The following is a 22769-nucleotide window of genomic DNA, read 5'->3' on the forward strand; positions in this document are numbered from 1 at the left end:
TTTTCAGCGATTTAAAAGTTTTTTTTTAGAAATATTTTTATATCGTTTTAACGCATTTTCAACATTTTTGCAAAAATGTTGCTGAAATTCCTTTAGTTTGAGGTAATTATAAGCAATTTTAGTGTATATTTGATCGTTTCAACATCATTTTAATAGAATTTCAACACGTTTTGCGCAGTTTTGGCAAAATTTAATAAGAGTTCATCAATTTTGAGTAATTTTAGTGATTTTAATGTATTTTCAGCAGTTTTTTCATCATTTCAACCGTTTATGTGTATTTTCGACAGATTTTCCCGAAATATATATATATATTGGGGGGGGGGGGTAATTTTTGATGGCTGCAAATTTCATGTTTTTTTTAGCATTTTTAAATCATTTTAATGAGTTTTAAACAATTTTTTGTGCATTTTGTAAAAATTTTACTGCTCTATCAGCTTTGGGATTTTTTTGGAAAATTTTCAATGATTCTAATGCATTTGCAAACGTTTTTACATTCTATATCATTTTAAAACGTTCTAAATGCATTTAAACTTTTTGAAGATTCCAAGAGGGTGCGAGACCGAAAAGTATCAGAACATCAAATTCTTGAATACTTTATCGTTAAATCCGGTTTTCGAAAAAAAAATTGACACTAATTTGATAGTTTCTTGAAGATTCGGAGCTTTCTTTTTGATTGGCTGCTTTGACAATACTTTATGGATGAAAAAATCAAACCCACTATAGATGTACAGGAAAGCCCCATTTTTCACGAGGGTTCCCCTGGCTACTGCCCTTTTTCTGGTACATGTGATGAATCTGCCTCTGATCTCAAAGATCGTAGATCAAAATTTACCATTTTCAAACATTTTGGTGAAACATTGGTGGGAAAATTGGGATAGGTAAATTCTGCGCAGATTGCATTTATTCATCTTGCGAATCATTATAGATCGTTTGTTTGAATCTTTCATTCCTCAGACCTCCAGACAGCCATACCATTAACATATACGATACTTAAGTTAATAATGTTCAGTACACTCGAGCAAACTTACCCCTTTTGAGCTTTTCCAAAGGTTCTGGATGAAGCAGCGTGGGCGGACAAGGAACAGGATGATGATGATGGTGCGGATCATGATGCATATGATGATGGTGATGGTGGTGATGATGATGGCCTAAACCGGTCAAGCTGGATTCTTGATGCAGCGACGAATTATTATGCAGGGGTGAGGAAAGCGAATGATCCGGACCGCCGACCACGACCGAATTCGAATTATTAGCTATGGCGACGACGTGAGCGGCATGCGCGGCAGCCGCCATAGCCGCGTTCGATGTGACTAAATCTTGCAAACACAGACTCGACGAATCGGTCAAATTTTCCAATCTATCCATCATATTTATCATATACAAAAAGGCTCAAAGCCCAAAGCCCAAAGCCTAAAGCCGGTTATAACGCCGCACTGATTACGATTACGAGCACGAGTAAAGTGGACACTTTTGCGTCATTTTAACGCGTCTCGCGTGAAAAACTTTCCGCCACAACGATATTTTTCAGGTATTATACGCGAACGTGTAGATAATAAACGTGTACGAACAACGCAAAAATTCATCCGATCAGCGCACACTTTTCTTTTTTTATGACAAAATAACAACCACTCGGAGCTTCATCGACGGCGGCGTGTTCATGTTTAGATAAAAATTTCACCGCTACACTCGAGTCGACTGTTTTCAACCTGTAACATAGGTACACATTACACATATAATAAAAAAAAAAAAAAAAATGAAATGAAACATCGCTACACCTATGTGTATTACAACTAACATCTACATACATATATAACAAGTAGATAGAGATACCTAAGTTAACGTGGTAACGTAATAAAAAAAAAAAAAATTACAACAGTCAATAAATGATAAGGATTTAATTTTAATTTCGTTTAAGGCGCGAGCCTCGCTTCGGGCGCCATCTACACAGCGTGTAACGCCGCAGCCGAGTTTATTTTTCGCAAATTTTTTTCCATTATAGGTATATAGGTATAGCTGATGAGGGGCCACGATTCGACTCGAGTCTCGCGAGACGATATATAGGTAATAATACGTAATACAACGGAGGTGGATTTGTAAAACTTACCACGTAATTAAATCGCCTATCGTGGTAAAGTTGCGAGTATAATTTATTCGTATACGGGTGCGTGGCGAGAAGCTTGGGAGCTTTTATACGAGTATATTCCTCCCCCGGATCGCGGATTATATTCGACGATGGCTATGGCTCCGCAGCCCAGAAAACCCAAAAGGGGGGCAGAGAACGAGCGAGGGTGAGGGTGTTCCGTATCGAACCGCAAAACGCCGCGAAGAAGTTAATCAAACGGATAAAAAGGACAAACTGGGCGCAGGTGCTGTACAATCGATTATGCATAGCGATGCGAAAATTGATGCTTGTAAATTTGCCATGCTGTGCCCTGCCGCTGCTGTTGCCTAGCTCGACGCCCTCGTCGCTTTTTCTTTCGCATTTTGCTCAACGATACCAGAACCCCTATATTCTGTTTTCCTTTCGAGTTTTTTGTTCGCTAACTTTTTGCCGACATTTATACCATACCTTAGCATCGAAACGATCCCTGCACTGCTTATAAGGGGTGAATATTTCGAACTGGCTTTCTGCGATTTGAACGAAACCCAGCTAGATTGAAAGAGCATGTTTTGAAACGTCCATAACCAAAATTTCAAGTGCTCTAGTTCATTTTTGGATTTTTGGCAAATTTTTGAAAAATTAAACATTTTTATTTATTTACCTATTTATTTATTTTTTGAGCAGAAGGAACCCATGCGAATAATTTCCATAACTCGTTGCAAGCACATCGACAACTAAGTACGAAGTTTGGGCCATTTCGGAGTCCCTCAGTGACTTCAATTTTCTCCAGAAACTTCAAATCACTCAAGAAAATCACTGTTCAACGCATTTTCAATCAAAATTGGTCACTTTTAGATTCAAACAATTGGCATCAATGTAGAGAATATGTTGAGACCAAGATGAATGGGAGACAATAATTGATTTTGACATTGACTTCTCACTTTTCTTGCATCAGTACTGGACATTGGTGTTGAATAATGTTGAGTCAACAAGTGACAAATTAGGGATCTCATTTTTTCCATCAACTTTGGCATCAATTGTATGTACCACGCAGGAAGAAACTGAAACGGCAATGTTTGCTGATGACACTACAATTTTGCCAGTTTGTTCATCCTAAGCCCAAATGATAGTTTATTGTGGTTGCAGCTCCTTTACAGGAGATAGTGTACATCTGATTCTATCTGTTTATATTAATCAGTTTATGGCATATTTGATAGTTTTTTTTCAGGGTTTTGCAGGAAGAGTTAGCTGGTGAGTTTGTTGTCAGCAGCTCTGATCATCTTCTACCCCTGGTTGTTTTCCCTTGAATTTTTCCCAGCAACACTAGCATGAAAATACCGTGTTCTCGTATTTTGGGTGCAATATACTTCATTTTCCTATTTTTGATATCCTCTGCTAGTACTTTCCTTTCTTCCACTATTCTTGCTAGGACTTTTGGGTTGATGATAAAGTCCTTCCATGAGATCTTCAGTAGCCTTCCATAGCACCACATCTCAAAAGCGAATACTTTATTTTCACATTCCTCACTCATGGTCCATGTTTCACAGAAGTACTTCAGAATGGTCCATATGTAGCATTGCATACTTATGATGAGTAATTACTCTTCCTCAGACTTAGATTCATCGTTTGATTGCCAAGCACATTGATGAGATTATTGAACCGGCTTCTTGTCATTCAGACAGGGCTTGCAAACCGGATAGATCTCACTCTTGGTTTTGGTTTCAAATTTATGTTTTTTTGAAAATGTTTTGATTTTGGTTTTTTAAATACAGTAAAACGTCGTTAAGTGCCAAGTGCAACCTTGACAAGTGCAATTTCGCGTTAAGTGCAACAAAAATGTAATCCCAGGTCCCAACAGTCAATTTACCATGTAAATTCACTTTCATAAGAGCAAACACTCAAACAGTAACCTTGATAAGTGCAGCAATTTTTTGGCAGTAGAAAGCACTTTCACCTCTATAAGTGCAAAATTATGTCTATAATAAAAATTGTAGGCAAATTTAACCTCTATAAGTGCAAGTTGCTGTACGTTTTGCCTCTATAAGTGCAAAATTACCTAGACAATAGAAATTGTAGGTGAATCTAATCTCTAGAAGTGCAAGTTGCTGTATGTTTCACCTCAATAAGTGCAAAATTACGTAGGCAATGGAAATTGCAGGAGAATTTAACCTTTGTGAATTTGTTTACCTCGATAAGTGCAAGCTGTGGAAAAATAACCTTGCTAAATGCAAACCTCTTCAAGTGGAAAACTCGATAAGCGCAATAATTTTTCCTGTCCCTTGAGTTAGCACTTATTGAGGTTTTACTGTATATTGCTCTTTACTTCCAGTTTTGGTTAAGGGATTTTGATTTCAAAGGAATCAGTTTTGGTTTTTGTTTCAGTTTTTTCCTTTTTTCTCAATTTTTTTTTAGAGGGAAGAAGGCCAAGATGGTGATCAGTGATCACTTTTTCAAATACTCTGTGTATGTGACTAGAAAGCGCCACTTTGGCAGTGACTTTGTCAACTTTTTTATTTTTCATCTTGTATCATTAGTTTTTACTTCATTTTTACCAACAATGCAGTATTAATTAGGCTAATTACCTGAAAAATTCCCCGAGATATTTGAAGCTTTTAACTTGTTCCACTGACAGTCCATTTACAACGATTTCACTGCATATTGGCTCTTTTCCCTCGAAGGCCATCACCTTTGTTTTTGACGACGAGATTCTCATTCCGTACTTATCAGCTGCTTTCTGAAGAGTGTACAGTGCTCTCTGCAAGTCATCTTTGTTGTCAGCAAAGACTACCTGATCATCAGCAAACAGCAGCGTATTGACATGGGTGTCGTTGATGTCTAGCCCTTTTGGCTTGGTTTTCAGCCATTCTTTAATCATGTCATCAAAGTAGATGTTGAACAGACTACATGACATTGGGAATCCCTGTCTTACTCCTCTTCCTATCTTCTTTGCTTCCAACATATTGTTTCCAGATCTTAATCTTATTACATTATCCGTGTATATTTCCTCAATTAGGTGTACTATTTGTTCATACACTTCGATTTTCCTCAGGATTTCAAACAACTTCTTCCTTCATACTTGATCATATGCCTTCTCCAGATCAACAAAGCACATGTGGGTCTCTACATTATATTCTCGTCTCTTCTCCATCAGCAGCTTTGTTGCGTATACCCCATCTATATATTATTGGCTCCGCATGGCTCTCAATTCTTCTTGCTAGCATCTTTGCAAGTATTTTGTAAGCAGCATTTAGTAAGCTAATTCCACAGTAGTTCCCTGGGTCATTTTGGTCTCCTTTTTTGAAAATGGGTATTACAATTACAGTGAGGAAGTCTTCTGGTATGGTCGCACCTGATAGTATTTTGTTGTAGAAAGCTGGCAGTCTCTTCTTAATGGTTATTGTGGCGTTCTTGAATAAATCTGTTGGTAATTTATCACTGCCTGGGGCTTTTCCATTTCTGGAGCTTTTCAAGGCTCCATCTAGCTCTTCCCAAGAGAATGGCTCATACTCGTTCTTCTCATGGTTTGCCGCTTCAATTTCATCATCAGGATTCGACCATTTTTTCACAGTCTGGTGGGGCAATGTTGGCTCTGTGTACCTCATCTTCCGATATTCTTTTGATTATTTTGTACACTTTTGGTTTCTTAATAACCTTGGTCAGAGCCTGCATTCACCTTCATTCCACATTTCAATCCAGCGCTGTTTATTTAGTTGATCATTACCTGCATTTGAGCTTTGGTTCCAGCAAGAATCATTTTGTTGTCTGCATAACTTATTTCATTGATTCCTTCGTCATTGATTTTGAGTCCCATTCTCTCAATTCTTGCTTCTCTCATAATTTCCTCTGCATACAATAAGTTGGACAGCCTAGGTGATAATGTGAATCTCTGCCTCACACTTCTTTTTATAGCACATCCGTTCTCTGAGTATACATTTCCAATTATGATGTTTGCACTATGTTCCCATTACAGATTCCTTATTATTTGCAGGTCTTTGTCTTCGACATGGTACATTCTTTAGAATCTTCAACATCTTCTCATGGTTAACACAATCAAATGACTTTTCATAATCGATAAAAGATGCAATTATATACCTGTTAGCATTCAGTGATCTCTGAATGACATTGACGCTGAATGATCACTCTCAGTAAGTCTATTGCATGTCTGGTAACTTTCATGGCTACAAAGCCATATTGAGTTTCACTGAGGTTCTCATCAATCTTCTTTTCTATTCTGGCATTTATCTTATGATGGAAAGTAGCAGCTTTATGTGTGACTCATTAATGCGATGATTCTGCACACTGAGCATTTTTGCACAATACTCTTTTTTGGTATTGGTCTACAAAGTTCACTGCTTTGAAGTCCTTTGGTAGCACACCTTCATCATATAGGCTACTTCATTTATCATTTTCAAAAGCTCCTTTTCATACCGTGGTATTATATGCTTGATCAAGTCTGCTGGTATGAGGTCTTCTCCGACTGCCTTGTCAGCCTTGTGGTTTCGCTGCATTCCTCAGCTCCCACATTTCTATTTGTGGTGCCTCTTCAGTGGATGTAACTTCAATTTGAGCTGGTTGTGCATCATCTCCATTATAGTTCATCTATATGTATTGTATAATCTATCCAGACCTCCTCCATATCTTGATCATTGATGCAGTATTTTCCATATTTCTCCCACTTATATATGCTATTCTACTTCTCTTTTTCTTAAGGGTGGTCATCATTTGTTTTATCTTAGAATGCAATTCTCTGAAGTTGTGTCTTCTATCCAGATCCTCAATTTCTTGACATTGGGAATAAGTCTGCTTAGCCAAACCTGCCTTTAAACCCTCACACCCCCTCCCTCCAACTCAGCTAAAAATTCAACTCAATTTGCGACCAATGTATATTTTTTTTTGAACAAAATGCACAAAATTCAATAAACAAAAATTGAATCGAGTTGATGAAATTTTATAAAACCTGGCAAAAAAATCATACTAGTCAAATAACCTTAACAAAACATAGGAGAAATTTCAAATTTGTAAGATAGTGTTAAACACCCCATGGCAAGAACTCAAAATTTAAAAAAAATTGTCAAATATTATTGTTTTAATGTGTTTTTTATCAATTTTTGGTTTAGGCGGTTTGTTGATTAGAAAATATCAAAATTAATGACTGTCCACTGTCCAGTTCAAGGGTTTTCAAAATGAGAGACCCAAAAAAGTACCTCACGGTAAAAAAAAGGGGGTTTGAAAAAGAACGCGCTAGAAAGGCTCGTCACCATTACAAAAAAACTTCAAAAAAATCTCCATAATATAACTGAAAAATATCCAAAAAAAAAATGACCCAAAACAAAAAATTACTGATATCTACTTTGCAGGGAGTTGGAGAATGATTGGTTGGTACCTACCTACACACCTGCCTACGTTCCTACTTAAGAGTTTGCAAAATAATGAACAAAAATTTCCCAACTTCCGCTCGCTTTCTAATGAAGACTAATCAAATTCGATCATGGAATACTTCATGAATGCTGGAAATGGATGTGTATTGTGTACCTACTTGTCTAAAGAAGTGGGCGGAAGTTGGGAAATTTTTGTTCATTATTTTGCAAACTCTTAAGTAGGAACGTAGGCAGGTGTGTAGGTAGGTACCAACCAATCATTCTCCAACTCCCTGCAAAGTAGATATCAGTAATTTTTTGTTTTGGGTCATTTTTTTTTTGGATATTTTTCAGTTATATTATGGAGATTTTTTTGAAGTTTTTTTGTAATGGTGACGAGCCTTTCTAGCGCGTTCTTTTTCAAACCCCCTTTTTTTTACCGTGAGGTACTTTTTTGGGGGGATATCACCTATTTTTTCTGAAGATGGTGAAGAGTTTATGAACAAAATATTGGGTTAGATTTGCATTCACTTTCACTCAAATAAATGGTTTCCTTAAAAACCTTGTGGAGGCGAGGGTTCAATTCTTTTCTGCACTCTGGAGATTTTTTTTTCTAGTAAATTTTAGGTATTTATTTATTTATTTATTTGTCAAAATTCCAACATAAAAACCTGCTGGAGACTCCAGAACTGCTCAAAATGGTATGGAATTATTTCCAATCGATTTGAATTGTTTGAAATAAATTTACATACGAAATTTCAGCTTTCTAGCTCAACATGGTGAAATTTTGATTTTTTTCATTTTTTAAATAAATTATTTCTTTTACATAGATTTAAAAACAAAACAGAACCAATTTTAAAGGTTGAGATTCAAGAATATAAAACGCAGTGATAACAATTTTTCAATAAAAAATAATTACTTGAAAAAATTTTTAAAAATAGGTACAGGCGGGATTCGAACCCAGGGCCGCCTGCCTGCGGAGCCGAAGCTTAAGTCAGGCAGCCACTGCGGCTGCGTTGTGGATCGCGCGTTTCAACTCCATACAACGCGGGATGCGCCGAATGCAACGTACATGATATGTTTTAAATCTAACGGCCATTTAGATTGGTACAAATTGACGTTTCATTGAGTTATTTGAACAAAGCTGCAGACTTTTAGACTGAATTATTTCGAATGAGCTTTGGGATATGGATTATTAAAAGAATAGAGAAGTGCCTTTTGTATGTTTTAGCTCACTTGCAATAATAGTTTCTGAATAATAATCGTTTAAAATTTTCAAATTTGGAAAAAAAGTGGTTAAAATTCGTTTTTTGAAAAATCCCTTCGTAGCGACCTGAATTGTGATTAAATACACCATCATGCAAAATTTCGTTGAATTTGGCCGAGCAGATTTTCTGAAAAGTCTATTGAAGAAAATGAAGAAAAAAAAACAGTGAGAAAACGACATGTTTGAAGATCTCGTTCACTTTTGGTATTAAACCTACAACTTTCAAATTTTAGTATGTTGATAAGCTCGTCGAGATCTTCAAAATGACATATTAATCTTTGAAATTGGTGCAGTTGTTTTTGAAATCTGAAGGTACTAATTTTCGCGTTTGTTGGTCTCGGAAGAATAGGCGTTTGCGGTAGCGGCGACGTTCTTTTTCCCAACCCCCTCGCCGTGCTACCGCCCGGCCTGATCATGCCATTAAAATCAAGATGCATAATTTTGTGCTTCTTCAAAAACAATTGAAATTTTTTCAAGCTTGAACTCTCGTTGCAGGGGGAGGAAGTGAGGTATTGACCTAAACTTTCGAATTTACATGTTCACAATCACATTCGAGCCCACGGCTTTTTCTCGGCTCAAATTGAGCATTGAGGTAAAAATAAATTTGCCCCATTCCTCGAATTAAAAAAAATCAACGTTCTAAGTGGAAAATGTTGAAAAAATTAAAGCAAACGATCTAGGCAATTTGAGCACTATAGACAATAAGTCTGCACTCGCAGCCCTCTAACACTTGAAACCTATAAATGTACCAAACATAGGCTACCTATACGTGCCACACATACGAATACACCACGAAAACCATCTCATAAAAATCCTCTCGCTAGAATCATGCACATGGTAGATAGAGATACAGCCACTCGAGGAAGAAGAGGAGAGAAGAAGAGTGAAAAAGTAAAAATATATAATAAATCACGATGACACCGTTTCAACTGCCATATACACATAACCCGCGCATCTAAATCCTTAGGCTTAACTCGGGCTCTGTATCTTTATAGATAATATGTCGTCGTGTCGCGTATGTATACAACTATACAGGTATGGTATGGCATGGTATGTGCGAGAAGAAGTGCTTATGCTCGCGCCATCATCATTTCTACTTACCTGCGAGACCTTGAAATTAACCAAGCCAGCTATTGCCATGCCAGCGCCACCGAGAGCATCTCCAATTTTTAATTGGAAAACTCCGATCAGGGTACTCGACTATAGAATATAATACGAGTAACTACGCCAGGATTAATATACGATGATGATGGCGGATTACGAGAGCCCTGCAATAACTCACTCAAATTCTGATACACCTTATCATCAAAAATGAGAGAAAGTTTGTTTGAAAAACACTTAATCGAGTTTATATACCAGTACAATAAGCGATGGCAATTGACTTTCAATCGAATGATTCGAATTCGATTATATTTAATCATCGTATTGGTAAGGTAAACCTACTCGTATTTGGGGATACCTATCTTACGCAGTAAATTGGCTTTAGATAGGTACCCTGTAGTTCTTCACTTCCTCGGGGGCCTAACAATGAAATATACTCGTATCCATTTTCCATCACTTACGTACATACGTATGGAAACGATAAGGTACACATACTAGGTCAAGACCTAATAATCTCTCGACTGCTTTCGATATAGAAGAAAAATCTTCTCTTTCACCGCCGAAACGTGCACAACGATGGAATTCGCGTCGAATTTCCGCAACGACCAACGACAAGAAAAAAAAACACATTCATTTAACCCATTAATACCGAACACAATCTCACATAATCCGCGCTAATCATGGCACGACGCGATGTTTGGATTAATGGCGGATTTTCATATACGAAAACAATATTTGACGAGTAAATTACCTACTCGGATCGCGGTGTATTCCTCTACATATGCCATCATTTTTCCTCCTCCGTATACATGAATGAGCGTTATAGGGATAGGGTAGAAGCCTTGCCACACCAACACCGTATACACGCGCCTGTCGTAATTTTTTCCGTACACACTGGATATTGGATAATCGTCGCTTTAAGTCTTTGTTTGGGTTTAGATTTACACTCCTCGAAGGCGCAAGTTTACATCTCAAATGCATTATCATTGTTTTCGAGAGTTTTGCCAATCAAGTTCACTTCGTGTACTCGTATATATAGGTACAGTCACAATATGCAAGACAGAGTGCAGATTTCTCTATTTGAAGAGCTGAATTATAGTTTGATTACGATTAAATGCATGGCAGAGATCTACGGTGAAGAGGGAGGGAACCGTTCAAACATCTAAAGGCTTAGCTTTTTTTTAAAAAAAGGGAATCTTCAGGCACCTCCATGATACCCAGAAAATTTTAGCAGCAACTGTTTTTCCAATTTTCAACGAATTTTTGAAAGTTTAAGAATCTTTCTTCTTTACTAAAAAAAAAAATTACAATTTCAGAAGGCATACTAAATAAAAAAAAAAAAAAAAAAACACAAAATTTATTGAAATTCATTTTTGAAATAATGTGTTCTAAAACTTCCAAAAATCAAAAAAACTATATCTAAGTATCGTATCCTATACACAATCAGGGTGTCTAAAGAAATTTCAAAATAAAAAATCAGGACTTTAACAGGATATTTTTTAAAAACTTTGGATTTATTAAGAGAAGAAAGGGGAATGGGCGAGACAAAATTTTACGTTATAACTTGACTTTTTTTTGATTTTCCAATGTTTCCAAGCATCCCAAGATTTTTTTCAAGCAAGCAGATGTCGAAAATATATGTAATTCTATCATTTCAATTTTTGACTTTATTGTCCCCTTAAAGGTTCACCTTGCTAATGTAATGAAATTGGGTAAATAAAGAACTTTTTCTAACATGGCAAATTTTTAAAAAATGTAAACAAAATTAATGGAAGATTTGAACGAAATTTCAAAAAAAAATACATACACCAATTTTTCGAAATAGAACGGCGAGTTTTAAAGTATCTAAAATAAGTAACAGATGAAATAACAAGAAAGGAATAATTTTGCCTAATATTCAAATAACGTACCTATAAAAATTTTAATTTCACCTTCACGTCTGGAATTTTTTAATTACGGAAAAGAGAAACAATTGAAATTCGAATTATGATTTTTTTGAAAAATTCAGAAATTTATTATTTTTGCTTCAAAATTTTAAAATTCGAATGATGATTTCTTTAAAATTTCAAACTTGAAAAAATAAAGTAAACGAGCCCGATTTAAGGGAAGTCAAATGCTTTCAAAAATTCACGTTTCAAGAGGTAAAAAAAAGTTTCTGAATTTGAACAATAAGTACTTTATTTGAAAAGTGAGGGCAAAAGCTTTGAAAAATGTGTATCTAACTCAAGATCTAAAAAAGTCGACAAATGAACCCTTTTCTACGAATTTTTTTCAAAATTCCGGAAAAAGGAGAAATTAATTTGATAAATTTCAAGTCTGATTGAAAAAAGCAGGACTTGCAGAAGCGTTAGACACATTGACAATATTTTTGAAGCAGCCTCAGTGACCTGTTGTAACGAAAAAACGAACTAAAGGTACCAAAGTACTCTAAAAAGCGACCAATTTGCGATGAAAATCAGGCTAAATTTTCCTAATTTTCTTGAAAACTGCGTAAAAAGTAAAAACCTATTAGGTAAATTGACAAGAAAACACTGAAAAAGCATTTAAAATCATCGAGTATAAAATTACCAAAAACTGATGAAATAATTTCAGGAAAATTTGACGAAATTTATAATGAAAACTGAATAAAACATCGTTAACGTATTTTTTTTTTTTTTTTTGGGTGTTTATAATTACAAGATTATTACACCCGTAAGGGGGGGGGGGGGTTAAATTTGGTTTGTGAGGTTGATGTTTTTTATTAGGGAGATGAATTTTTGTATTTCTGAGGGTAAAAATGAAATTAGCACACATTTATAATTTGACAAAAACTAAAAAAATTGCACAAGACGTACCCCTAGTTGAAAATCTATTGAAATGAAAAAAAAAAACACACAAAAATATCATTAAAATCATTTAGAATGATCAAAAATTGGTGAAATTTTGTTACAATATCCGACTGATGAAATTTCGTTCAAGTTGAGCAAATTTCTCAACATTCAGAGATTTTTAATTAACACGATTTTCACTAAATTAGTCCAAATTTCGCTGAAATTTCATTTTCAGACCACGGAAAAAAAATAAGTAGTTTCAAGGCAGTAAAAAATTTTCAAAAAACCTTTGAATTTTGAAAAGTGCAATTCTGAATTCTGCTTTTCAAATTTGCAAACTGGCACTAAGCAGGCTTCTAAAAACAGCTCATTTTAGGGGCCACTCGCAAATGGCTCTCTAAATGAAAAAATACGTACAATTGTTGCAGCTGATTCACACTTCTTGATATTTTGTGTATTATTATTACTTTTCTTTCTAGTCCATAGCCTCTGAAAATATACTTTTTCTTATTCAGATCAAAATATGGTTCAGGAAAAGTATGGTTGCAAAAATAGGGATAGTAAGAATAGAAAATTTTCAAAAATTTCAGCTGCAGCATTTTCGTTTTTTTTTTTTTTTGAAATGTTTTACGTTTTTTTTTTTCTTGAAAAGTTTGAACTCAAAAATAAACTTACGAGAGACGAAAAGTTCCCAACATTACAATTTTTTGGGTTTGAATTTCATTAATTAGGCCCCAATTTTTCTCAGCTCTTTCTCATCGTTACTCATTGACTTTCCGAATCAACTTAACTTCACTCTTGATTTTTTTTATGGGGAATGAGCTAAACTCGAATTTTTAAGTCTCAAACTAAAAAATGAAATTCATAGGAAGGAATAAAATGCCTTTTTAATTGGTCTTGGTCCGGAACAAATAATAATTTTTTTTTGAAAAAAATGACAGCTGAGTACGATACCAGTAAAATTGCTTACACTTAAATTCATTCTTGGAGAAATTCTCCAACATTTCAAAAAAGTCGTGTTTCATCAAACATTTGATATTTTTGAAAAGAAGTAATTTTTGGATGAAATTGATGAACATCTATTCCATAAATAATGCTGAGAATTTGACAAGTGATCAACACTCCACCTCTTTTACACAAAATACCACACTTCATCTTATCAGCCTTTCTGGAACTTTCGATAAAATTTTGATTTTCTTCATTATTTTAAATTATTGATTCCACAAAAAGCAATACCTATTTTACTTCTTTCCAAGACGAGATATGTCAATTTCAACGTCATCAACATTTTTTCCTTCAAATTTACAATTTGTTACTTGAAAAAATGGTACATATTTAAAATACCTACTCGAGCCTACGTTTGCTAAAATTATGGATTGAAAGCAATACGAATGCTTAACTTTCCGAAGTCCACCTGATCAATTTTCACAACTTTCAAAGAAATTTTGTAAAAACATTCGAGAAGAAGATCAAAATCAAATGCTTTGAAATGATGAAATTTGATTTCATACATTTGACACCTAACTGAAAAAATGAATTCATTAATAATTGTTAACGAGACAATTTTTGGAAAATTCAGTCATCCGACTAAAAAAAATTGAAGAAATTTTTGTAACATTGAAAAAAGAAATTGGAGCGGCTGAAGTTTTTAATCGTAGTCTTTTGTTGAATCAGAACTGAAAAATAACATTGTTTCATAAAAATTCTAATAATTGCCTTTTTGGAATAAATCGATTAAAAAATAATAATGGTTTTCCTGCACATTTTGAAATCACGATTACAAAATTCTTTTAAAATCAGCTGGAGATTTTTTAGAACCGAAAATATGTACCTATAAAGTTGCCCAAAAATATATATCTCAACAAAACAAAAAACGAGAAAAGTCATTTATTTTAATATTTTTTTTTCAAATGGAGAAATTTTGGATTTAAAACATCGAAAAAATAATCCTAGTTTGAAGCGATGAATTTTACATTGTATAGTTTTTTCAAAACTGCGAAACTCAAAAATTATCTGGAAACTTCAAATCAGCTGAAACCTTTACCAATTGATTTCAGGGCCGAAATAAAAATAAATTTAAACCCATAGGTAGGCTATTAATTTTCTACAGCTGAATTCTATCAAATGAAATTTGGTCTAGAGGAGGTTTTTCTTAGGCTGGACTGCTTTGTACCTACTTCATGCCTACGATTTCTAGGCAGTGAATTTTATCTGCGCAATTTTTATTTTTCAAACTCACGAACTAATGAAAGTTATGTGAAAATACCTGATTTGAAAAATCAAGGATACCTTTCCATCGCAAAAAATTGCCAACAATGTTAAGTAACTATAATATTTTCTATAATTTTGAAATATTTTCAAAAACTTTCAAACCACTAAGTATCACCCATGTTTTGAACCCCTCAATTTTACAAAAATTTCCGTCTTCGCTTCGTTCGAGCTTCACAGTTTTTTGTTTTTTGTTTTTTTTTTTTTTGGAAGATTGCTGCACTTTAAAAATGAGTACCTAGGTATTTATTGCAATTTTCAAGAATGCCAAAGGATTTCCTCGAATTGAGTAGAGTAGGTACACATTTTCGAAAATTTTTGCATCGCTTCAGTATTCGAGTTGATTTTTCTATTCCAAAATTGAATTTCTAGAAAATTATCGTTCCAATTTAAAAAATCAGAGAACTAAAAAAATGAACTTTTCACATCAAACTCACCTAATTTGTACCTCTAGCACAATTTCTCAAATTATACGAGTAAATGTAGGTACGATGAGAGCTTTTGCCCCAGAGCTTCGATCCCCCCAATTTGGTTTTCTTTTCAAAAATTGAAATTTCCAAAAACCTATAGTTCAAAATTTAAAAAATATCAAGACCAGCTCTAGCAAAATCAAATTCTCCCTAAAATTTTGAATCCTTCAAAGCTCATGCCCGACATTACCTACGTTTTGTAAACGTTTCATTATCGAATTCTTCTTTCGGTTTCACACTCCAGGATCATTTTTCAAAATAGTACACTAAATCGTGGGCTCAAAAGTCAAAATTGTACTATCCGAGAACGAATCGGAATTGCGAAAAATTAGAGCAAAATATTCTTCGTCTTCCTCTTCGACCGTAGTATAGTAGGACAATCAACATCGAACCAAGTTAGCACACAGAACCAAAACACACGCAATAAAAAAGATAAAAAAACATCGTTTCAGGAGCTGCTGAGCTAATATTCGCGAGCAAATACGACGTGATAATTTGATAAGGAAGCTCGAGCTGTAAATTTCATCATTCTCATCGGGTACTGGTACTATTTGGATCCAATTTATATTATATTTGATTAATGACGAATAATCTACCCGAGAGACTGAGAGAGGAGAATTTTTTTAAATGCGCAAATCCTCGCCCACCATGCAGAAGGAGATGGCTAACACCAAAGTGCATAAAACTTTCTATGTAGATCAGTCTTCGAGTCTTGAAACCGGTTCGATTTGCTCGCAGATGAAGAATAAGGATACCTACGTATACTATAAGCTAGGTAGGTATAAAAATATAGTATCAAATTACCGGTATTCGGTGGTATTATAGAGTCTTTATAGATGCGGTGTAGATGGCCAGCAATAAAAGCGTTCTATTCGCACGTGGTTCCGGGCGCACAGACGACGAGGACGACGACGACAGCTTCAACAGCACACAAATGCGACATCGGTCGTAATCATCGATAAATTATTAGCATCGCGTCAACCACCATCTATACGTATACGCGGCCGCGATCATCGACGTACCAAAAATCAAACCAATAAAAAACCAAAATTGAAAAAAAAACAAAAAACAAAAATAACGAGTAAATAATAATAATAAAAAAAAAAAAATGAATAAACAAAAATTGGCGTGTGCGTGCGAAGAAAAACACAACAAACGAAACTATAGAAAAAGTAAAAAAAAAAAAAAAAAAGAAAAAAGGAAATAAAAACGTTGATATTATAATGCGTTTGGATATAGCTGCCGACGAAACAGCCTATTTGATCTCATTGTCTTAACTTTAACAAATTGACCTCGGATTATTCGGCGGCCGCAGTCTGAGCCGTAGGCTTTAAGAAAAACCCTTTTGATAGAGATACTCTACGGTGTAGTAGTCTAAAGCCAGAGCTTACAGCGCGAAGCGACGCGGCATCGGCATCGATAGGACCGCCGCGCGCGGTCGCGGCCGAGGCGCGAGGCGCGCACCCGAAGGCGCGGCGGCGGGTCGAGGGCGTTAGCAACCGCTCTGCCGGTCGTATAATAATTAGCTGTCGGGCTCGGTTATCGCGCACGGCGCACTGCCGGCGCTGCTAAATACCGACAACATCGCCGGCTCTCTGGCAAGGGGACACAGTAATCGAGACCTCGTCGCCAATAACGTCGACTCTGCCAACCATTCTGTACGTCGAGAAGGCGGTATCGCTCTCCTTTCGCCATTCAAATACCGCGGCGAGTCTCCGCCTTGAGCTGCGGTACTGCACGGCTTCCCTGCAGTACCCTCGGACCCCACGGTACGCCTCCATTTTTCAAAATATCGCGCCGTCGCACCTTCCTGTGCCTGTGTACTGCTGTACTCGTATGTACTCTACCGTTCCACCGTCGTCGTTTTGCTCTTTTTTGCTCCTGCTCCTCGCCGGCCTCTCCATCGACGACGATGACGACTCAACGTTGCCGAATGTGCGCGCTCTCAGTTCTGCGACCCGCCGCACCAAATATATCGAGCAAAAAAACAAAAATCGAAAACAGAAACAAAAACAAAACCAAAGACTCGTATCGTCGTGCAGCAGCTTACAATTGAAGCTATACAGCAAATAATACAGCTTGCATGGTTAAATTTCAAAGTTGTACACGCAATATAGTGTACCTATATATCTGCTGAAAATGTGTCGCAGCATTTGATTGAATCCACCGACGTTCGTAAAAATCGTAAACTATTCGCTGCCGATACTTGGCAAATGCTCTACATGCAGTTTCTGAAGGTTCTCGAAGTCGTGCCTCAATAAACAGCCCCATAAAAACACACAAAAAAATGAAAAATTCACTCCACATGCCTACAAAACAGAAAACAAACGCGTTAGTAAATGTAGTATGTATATGCACCTAAAATGGTACCAACTGAAGAAATATACTCACCATATAAGTATACGCATGCGAATATCCTTTTTCCTCCAAGTCCTCGAATTGGTCTCTCGTATGCACTCCAGATCGACATCATTACTTTATTCCACATCAGCGATGTCAAATCAATAGCTTTGGAGCATCGATGCGTACTTTGAGCCTCGATGAAGTTCAAACTCATTCGTTATTCGCCACAGGTTGGTACATCCTTTCCTGAAATGTGAAAAATACAAAACGAAAATGAATACAAAACATTCCAAACGAATGAAATAAAATTTCAAGAATCACGATACGGTAGCACGATGAAAATGAATTTTAAAAAGATTGTACGATTTGAATTATGAAACTTAATGCAGAAAGTATTTTAAAAACATTTTCACAGAAATTAATAAAAGAAAAGTCTGGTGATAAAAAAAATAACAAAAAAACATAAAAATTACTGTCAGGTTGATTTAAACTTGGAAAATCTTTTTTTTTCTTTTTTTTTTGTGGATGATGCATGAGGAAGGAAAGTTTTGAAAAAAAATCTCTTTACCTCCCCAAGGGGGGTAACCTAGAAAAAAATGGTGTCAATTGTGTGAAATATGAAATAGTGTGTTTTCGATATCGCTGAACCAGGGGCGTAGCAAAGTGATTTTACAAGGGGGGGTAAATTTTAAAAAATGCCAACTTTGTAATGTTAAAAATGCCAACTGCAAAATCGATTAAAAATTTGCTCAAATAAAACAGCTTTGCTTGTACTTTTTTTGCTCGGGCTAGAAATTGTGATTTAAGGTAATACTCCCAATTTTTGTATTTGACCCAATGTTTTTATTTAACATTACTGGAAATTTAAAAAAATTGAAAATTACCTAACGCAATTTTATTCAAACTTTTATGTATAATTGGGGAGTAATTGCATTGAGCTTAAACAAAAAACGAAATGGAATTGACCCAAGCAGAGCTAGGGCAAAAACTTGCAAAATTTTATAACTTGAGAATCTGAAAAACGTCATTTTTCAAAGTCAAAAATGATATTTTCCAATCTTGATATTTTTCAAATTCGAGACTTACTTACCTAATATTTTTGTAGAAATTTAGAATTGGGAAAGTGAAAGCAAATGGCCCGAGCGAAGCGAGGGCAAAAGCTTTTAACAATTTGTAACACAAAAAACCGAAGAACGTCATTTTTGACGATAGAAAATCATTTTTCTGATCTTTGCATTTTTCAAATTCTTGCAATATTTTTCTAGAAAATGCAACCTTACTGTGAAAAAGGAAAACAAATTAGCCCGAGCGAAGCGAGGGCCAAAGCTTTTGGAAATGTACATTTTAAGAACTAAAATAGCATAAAAAACTATTACAATATGTAATTGTTTTATTTGGAATTTTGGAAAAATAAATAAGCAAATGAAAAAATGAATCAAGTATAAATTTGTCAACTAAGTAGGTGCAACATTATTGGTCAATTTGGGAACTGAGTCCTCAGGTATTGTATCATGCTCGCATCAGTTGGCAAATTTAGAATAAGAATAGCCGAATTAAATTTAAATTTAAGGGGGTTTATTCTGTTGGTTTTAATTCTCTTCTATACTCAATTAAAAAATTCCAACTTTTTAAGTAAACAGAATAAATGAGAATTGTTGATTTTCGAACAAAATGAATAATTTCCTTGAAAAGTTGGCAATTTTGAGTTTCCAATTCTCAAGTACTCAGTTGGCAAATCAAAAATGTACCTACAATATAGGTACATTACATTTGAAATTAATTGTATGTAGTTGGCAAATTCAATTTAATTTTAACAATTGCAAATTGTCAACTTTTCAACTAGATAATAAGTAGAAAATAAAGTTGACAATTGTGAGTTCTGAAGTTCTCAGTTGGCAAATCAAGCTGAGTCAAAAACGCCAACTTTTCAACTAATGATTAATTGAAAAGTTATCATTTTGGAATTTTCATCCTCGTAAACTCAAAAATGCCAACTTTTTAACTTTTCAAAACCTGCCGGGGGGGGACCGTCCCCCCCAACCCCCCGCTTGCTACGCCCCTGCGCTGAACACGAATTTAGCCGTAGTTTTTCAAATTGACCTCACTCATGGCTCCCAGAACCTCCCGCAAAAAAATTGTTGGAGGCCATAAATGGGGTCCAACCAAAAATCTGACATCGTATTCGTATTTAGCGTCACCAAAAACATACTATGTAATGTGTCGCACGAAAAAACCCTATTTTGAACTTTGACCCCCATTTGGGGAGGTGCTGGGGGCCGTGGATGGGGTCCAATCAAAAATATAACCTCATATTCGTGTTCAGCGTTACCAAAAACATATAACTCGATATATCACAAGCCCCAGATTATTTTTCAAAAGTTTTGCCCTTAATTGGGGGTGGTGGTGCTCCCCTTCAATCGAGAGATCCCATCTCGAAACGTGAATATTTCAAAAAAGCATCAAAAGGTACACCTATGGAAATTTTTCCAGAATTTTAAATGGTTGCTCCCACTTACAGCGCCAATTTGAAATTTAAACTTTCAATTTGAAAGTTCAACTTTCGAATTTTGAAAATTTCAAAATGCTTAAAAAGTTCAAAATTCAAGACCCTTTCGAACTGTGAAATCAGTTTTGATGAAAGTATCATAGTTTTGGACGAATGGGCTGCTGAAGTTGAGTACCTCGAGACAATGTGAAAATAATGGAAGCCCCCCCACCCGCCCCCTGAGGGGGCTGGGAACAAACTGATTGCGGGTTTCTTACTTACTGGATGGGTAGATATTGTAAAAAAAATTTGAGCGAAATCGAAAGACATGACTCAAAAACGTTGGTCGAATTGACATGACATGACCCTAATCTAAAAATTTCCCATTTTTGCGTCAGAATTCTTCTAAATAATCCCCCTTCAAAGAAAACATTTTTCATTTTCTGGATCCCTCAAACAATCCTGGTTTCCTTAAATGGAGTACCTACCCCAAATTGAAAAAAATTCTCCAAGTTCCATTTTTATGTCAGAATATTCTTCTCAATTAATTAATTTTGAAGAAAAAACCTTCCTCTATCCTCCCGCAACAATGAGTTGATCTCCTCGTGAAATCCTCTAAAATTGGATAAAAATTTAAAAAAAAAACAAAAACAATAAACTAAAAGTTTTTGACAATTTTTCATTTTTGGTCAGAATCTTTCTAAACAACTAATTCCAAGAAAAAATTTCCCTCGAGCTAGAGCGCCCCAACAATATTGATTCCCCTGCATGAAGCCCCTCCCCCTTCTTCTGAAAAGAGAAATTTCATTTATCTATCTATGAGATTTTACAGTTCATTCGAATTGACTCGAATAAAGCTCATCGAAAAATGAATTTTTCTCGAGATGATTTTGAATGCTTATTTCAAGTTCATATCATTCTCGTATTAGGTTTTTAACCATGTTTTATGCACTTTTTGCTAGATTTTAACAATTCTTGGTCGAATTTTATAGGAAATTGAAGCAGAATCTTCAAAATAATGTTTGAAACATAGTGGCAACTTCAGGTATGAAACTAAAGGGGGGAGGTTCCGTCTCCCTTCTGGACATCTGGAAAGTTGGAAAAAATGGCCAATTCGTTTTTTTTTTTTTTTTTGGCACAATTATAGGAAAAGTTGACATTATTCATTAAAAATTGATGAAAATTTCCAACTGTTTAGAACTGTTTGAGAATGCAAACTGACGACTTGAGAGTGAATTTTTTAAAAATTTCTAAATAATTCACTCTCATAACTGTGACAACTTGAGAAAAATTTTCAAAAAAATCGACAAAAAAATGACAAATTTTATAATTTTGATGAGTCACTCGCGCAAAATTGTTGGGAAATTTTGAAAAATTGATAATAAAAATTGGAAAATTTTGTGATTTTGATAAAATTAAACGCTTTGAAAAAAATTTGAAAATTGATCGAAATGCTGAAGCAGAAAAACTTACCTATTATGAATTTGAAGTAAATATTCCAAGGATAGAAAAATTAACTTCTCAGTTTAAAAAATAGGTACTCAATGTTTTACTTATTGAATTGCATAAATTTTCGAAAGATTTGCTAGTTTCCAACTGAAATTTCCAAAGTACAGTCATTCAAATTCAAAAAATATTGAAGCCAAAAAAATAAACTTCTCGCATAAAAATATCATTTTTTCAGTTCTCGAAACACGAATCTTCAAAAACTTTTGCCCTTCAATTTTCTGTTTCATAATTGAAATTTGTAAAGAAAAAAAAATTCAAATTCAAAATTTCGAAGCCAAAAAAATATAGGCTGAACATCTCGCGTGAAAAATGAAAGAGAAAAAAAGGATTTCTCTAAGCTAGCATCTTTTTAGGGAGCTTGCATTTCGGACCCTTAGAAAAAATAAAATTGAAATCACCGCGAACGGGAACGTGTCCGCCCTGAACATGATCGAAGTCAAATTATTTATTTCAATGTTTTAGTCAAAAAGCGAAACGTTCAAAATTGACTGAATTACAGTGAAAGCTGCAGAATCCCCTGGTTTTTCATAAACTGAATATATTCGTAGGTGATTAGAACTTACCGCAATACTTTTCATTGGAACAGTTCGCTTCCATCTTTCTATATACGCATAAACCAGTTACTCTTACTCGGCAAATCTCTAAGGGGAATGCGTTGAATTGATTTTCAGCATTCATTTGAAACAATCTACTGTCGTGAGATGTCAGAAAAAAATTCATGTTCATTTGTTGATTGAGGAGTAGAAACGGCGTATGAACTCGGATTCTTCCATCTTTTCACTTCTGAAAAATAATAAAACGGATTGTTCATGGTAAGTCAACTTGGCCATAATTAAGTAGATATAAATAAAATATAAAAGTCACATCATTAGTTTTCCATATTTTGTACTTGTAGAGTGATGACAATTGAGTAGAACTCTCAAAGCAAAAGTTTGAAAATTTGTTTTAAATCTGAAATTTTACCTAGGTAGGTACTACGTAGGTAGATGTACCTATTTAATATTTTAGCTCGCAATTTCCACTCATCGTCAGTAGAACCCTAATAAAAGTACACTTTT

General features: G+C 35.1%; 1 protein-coding gene across 3 annotated transcripts in view; it reads right to left on the bottom strand.

Moving 5' to 3' along the window:
• The window catches only part of LOC135845705 (pituitary homeobox homolog Ptx1-like), a 61313-nt gene extending 38883 nt beyond the window's left edge, over window positions 1-22430 (bottom strand). The window contains exons 1-5 of one of the 3 annotated variants that reach the window (XM_065364487.1): window positions 22275-22430; window positions 17766-17963; window positions 17497-17683; window positions 16179-16362; window positions 1029-1706 (exon numbers count right to left, since the gene is read on the bottom strand). In XM_065364487.1, the coding sequence (XP_065220559.1) occupies window positions 1029-1377 (349 nt within the window). In that variant the 5' untranslated portion in view covers window positions 1378-1706; window positions 16179-16362; window positions 17497-17683; window positions 17766-17963; window positions 22275-22430. Of the gene's footprint in view, window positions 1-1028; window positions 1707-10168; window positions 10411-16178; window positions 16363-17496; window positions 17684-17765; window positions 17964-22274 lie in introns of those variants that run through there. The other 2 variants (XM_065364489.1, XM_065364488.1) reach the window with 2 other exon arrangements.
• Window positions 22431-22769: the final 339 nt, after the last annotated feature.

This window comes from Planococcus citri, chromosome 4, assembly GCF_950023065.1.
Source record: "Planococcus citri chromosome 4, ihPlaCitr1.1, whole genome shotgun sequence".
NCBI classification, from domain to species: Eukaryota; Metazoa; Arthropoda; class Insecta; order Hemiptera; family Pseudococcidae; genus Planococcus; species Planococcus citri.